General features: G+C 37.0%; 1 protein-coding gene across 2 annotated transcripts in view; it reads left to right on the forward strand.

Moving 5' to 3' along the window:
• Positions 1 to 2,500, forward strand: part of LOC137656041 (uncharacterized) — a 19,423-nt gene that overhangs the window by 12,518 nt on the left and 4,405 nt on the right. For both annotated transcript variants that reach the window (XM_068390216.1, XM_068390217.1), the window contains 2 exons: positions 1 to 60; positions 1,393 to 1,536. The exon at positions 1 to 60 is cut by the window's left edge and continues 38 nt beyond it. In XM_068390216.1, coding sequence (XP_068246317.1) covers positions 1 to 60; positions 1,393 to 1,536 — 204 coding nt within the window. The remainder of the gene's footprint in view (positions 61 to 1,392; positions 1,537 to 2,500) is intronic.

The raw sequence follows: 2,500 nt of genomic DNA on the forward strand, positions 1-2,500 counted from the left end.
GAGAATCGAAACCAGTTTACCGAACATTTCAGGAAGAAGGATTACAATTGTAAGAGTAGGGTGAGTTCCACCTAATTTCTCTTTTACAATGTCGTGGACTTTGGTACTACTTCTTCTTCATTGTCTGCATCTTTTCCCACATTATGTGGGGTCAATGTTTCTGGCCAGCGTTCTCCACCTACCTCTGTCCCACACTTCATCATATATATACATACATACATACATATATATACCAAAGGCACTTCCTCCAATTTTGGGGGGTAGCCGACATCAACAAATGAAACAAAACAAAAAAGGGGACCTCTACTCTCTACGTTCCTTCCAGCCTAACCAGGGACTCAACCGAGTTCAGCTGGTACTGCTAGGGTGCCACAGCCCAACCTTCCACATTATCCACCACAGATGAAGCTTCATAATGCTGAATCCCCTACTGCTGCTACCTCCGCGGTCATCTAAGGCACCGGAGGAAGCAGCTTATATACCCTAGCATTAATTCTAGTCTCACAATCTCCACTGGTCATATTGGTTTTGGCTAATTTTTCATGGCCGGATGCCTTTCCTGCCTCCAACCCTCCCCATTTACCCGGGCTTTGGACCGGCACCAAGTTGAGGCTGGCTTGCCCCCCCCCCCCTCAGTGGCTGGGTTACTTTGGACAATTATCAAACACGTTTAGAGTTCTCTTGCTTGAGGGTACACTCGGGCACACTATTCTATCTTATTTCTCTTCCTGTTATTTCGTTTAAGTTTTTATTGTCTATATGTAAAATATTTTTCTTTAATTGTTGTTACTCTTCCTAAATATTTTATTTTAATAGCTAACTAATTCTCTTATTGCCTTATTTCCTTTCCTCACTGGGCTATTTTCCCTGTTGGAGCCCCTGGACTTATATAGCATCTTGCTTTTCCAACTTGGGTTGTAGCTTAGCAACTGCTACTACTACTACTACTACTACTACTACTACTACTACTACTACTACTACTACTACTACTAATAATAATAATAATAATAATAATAATAATAATAAAAATAATAATAATAATGATAATAATAATAATAATAATAATAATAATAATAATATGTATTTTACTTTATTCACTATCCATGCACATAATGTACATTCACGTACATTTATACAGTTTCAGCTAAAATATTAATCTATGCCTTGAACTTATCTATGTTAGCAATAATTCTGTGCCATTATATACTCATGGTACAATGGAAAAAAAAATCATGTCTTGCACAGTCAAAATTATAAAAAATTAAACAAAACAACTAATTAATATCACAAATTCTCAATCAAATTAACCCAACACTAATAATCTTGATTAAATATAATAAAGAGGAACAGTTATAATCAAAGAGGAATTTTAATTTCTGAAATATTCTCCAGCGAGACTTCGGCGTCGCTTCTGGGGGAAAAGTCGTGTGCATGGACAATGAGATGCATTTGGAGCCCAACGACTGCCGCGTCCTCTCCTTCGGGATCAACAACGAGTGGTCCTTTGATGATAGTTTTGCTAAGTTTGGGTGCAAGGTAAGACACAGAGGGGGTTTCTTTCTGATGCGAATGTACAGTTTCACTTACAGATAAGATTTACTTTAGTCTAAAAATCCCTAGAATTCATGATAAAAAAAATCCCCAAAATAACCAAAAAAAATCCCTAGGGTTCATGATAAAAAATCCCCAAAATAACCACAAAAAATCCCTAGAATTCATGATAAAAAATCCCCAAAATAACCAAAAAAATCCCCATATCCACAAATATAATTTCTTTTCATCATGTATGCTTTATTAATATAGAAATTACTCACTATACCTCATATAAGTACAAGTAAACTAATTGCAACAATGTAAAGGTTTACTTATCTTTGTTTCTCCTCCTTAGAAATCTGTACAGAATATCCCAATCAGACACCAAAAATTCCCAAATCTAAGAATAAATCCCCACATCTGACAGCACTGCATAAGTCTATGAAGTAACTGAATTCACAGAGAGGTGTGGCAGACAATAGGCGCTGCAAAGATTCCCGGGCAAAATAAGCCCCGCCCCCTGATGACGTCATAGCTAATCCCCTTGTCTACCACGTTAGCAGCGGGCACAATACATGCCCTTACAAATTTCAAACTATACCAACATAGAGTATATTGTGTTATGGCCTAATGTGGGAGACATGATTGTCTATGACGTCATCATGGGGTGTTTGTTACTTTGCCCGGAAGGACTTTATTCAAACGAGATAACAAGCTTATGTACAAACTGTTGAGGGTAACAAAGGCATAAAAGTTTAGCACTGTGAAACATGCAATGGCAAGCTTAAACAGATTTTTCTATTATCAGAGAGAGAGAGAGAGAGAGAGAGAGAGAGAGAGAGAGAGAGAATTACAGTGTATGAACGTATTTGACATACACGAGCATTACAGTTGATTACATAGAAAATTTCCTTGAAATTCAATATATGAAAAATATAGTCAGTCATTAAATTGACAGTTAAGAAAC

Source organism: Palaemon carinicauda, chromosome 17 (genome assembly GCF_036898095.1).
Source record: "Palaemon carinicauda isolate YSFRI2023 chromosome 17, ASM3689809v2, whole genome shotgun sequence".
Lineage (NCBI taxonomy): Eukaryota > Metazoa > Arthropoda > Malacostraca > Decapoda > Palaemonidae > Palaemon > Palaemon carinicauda.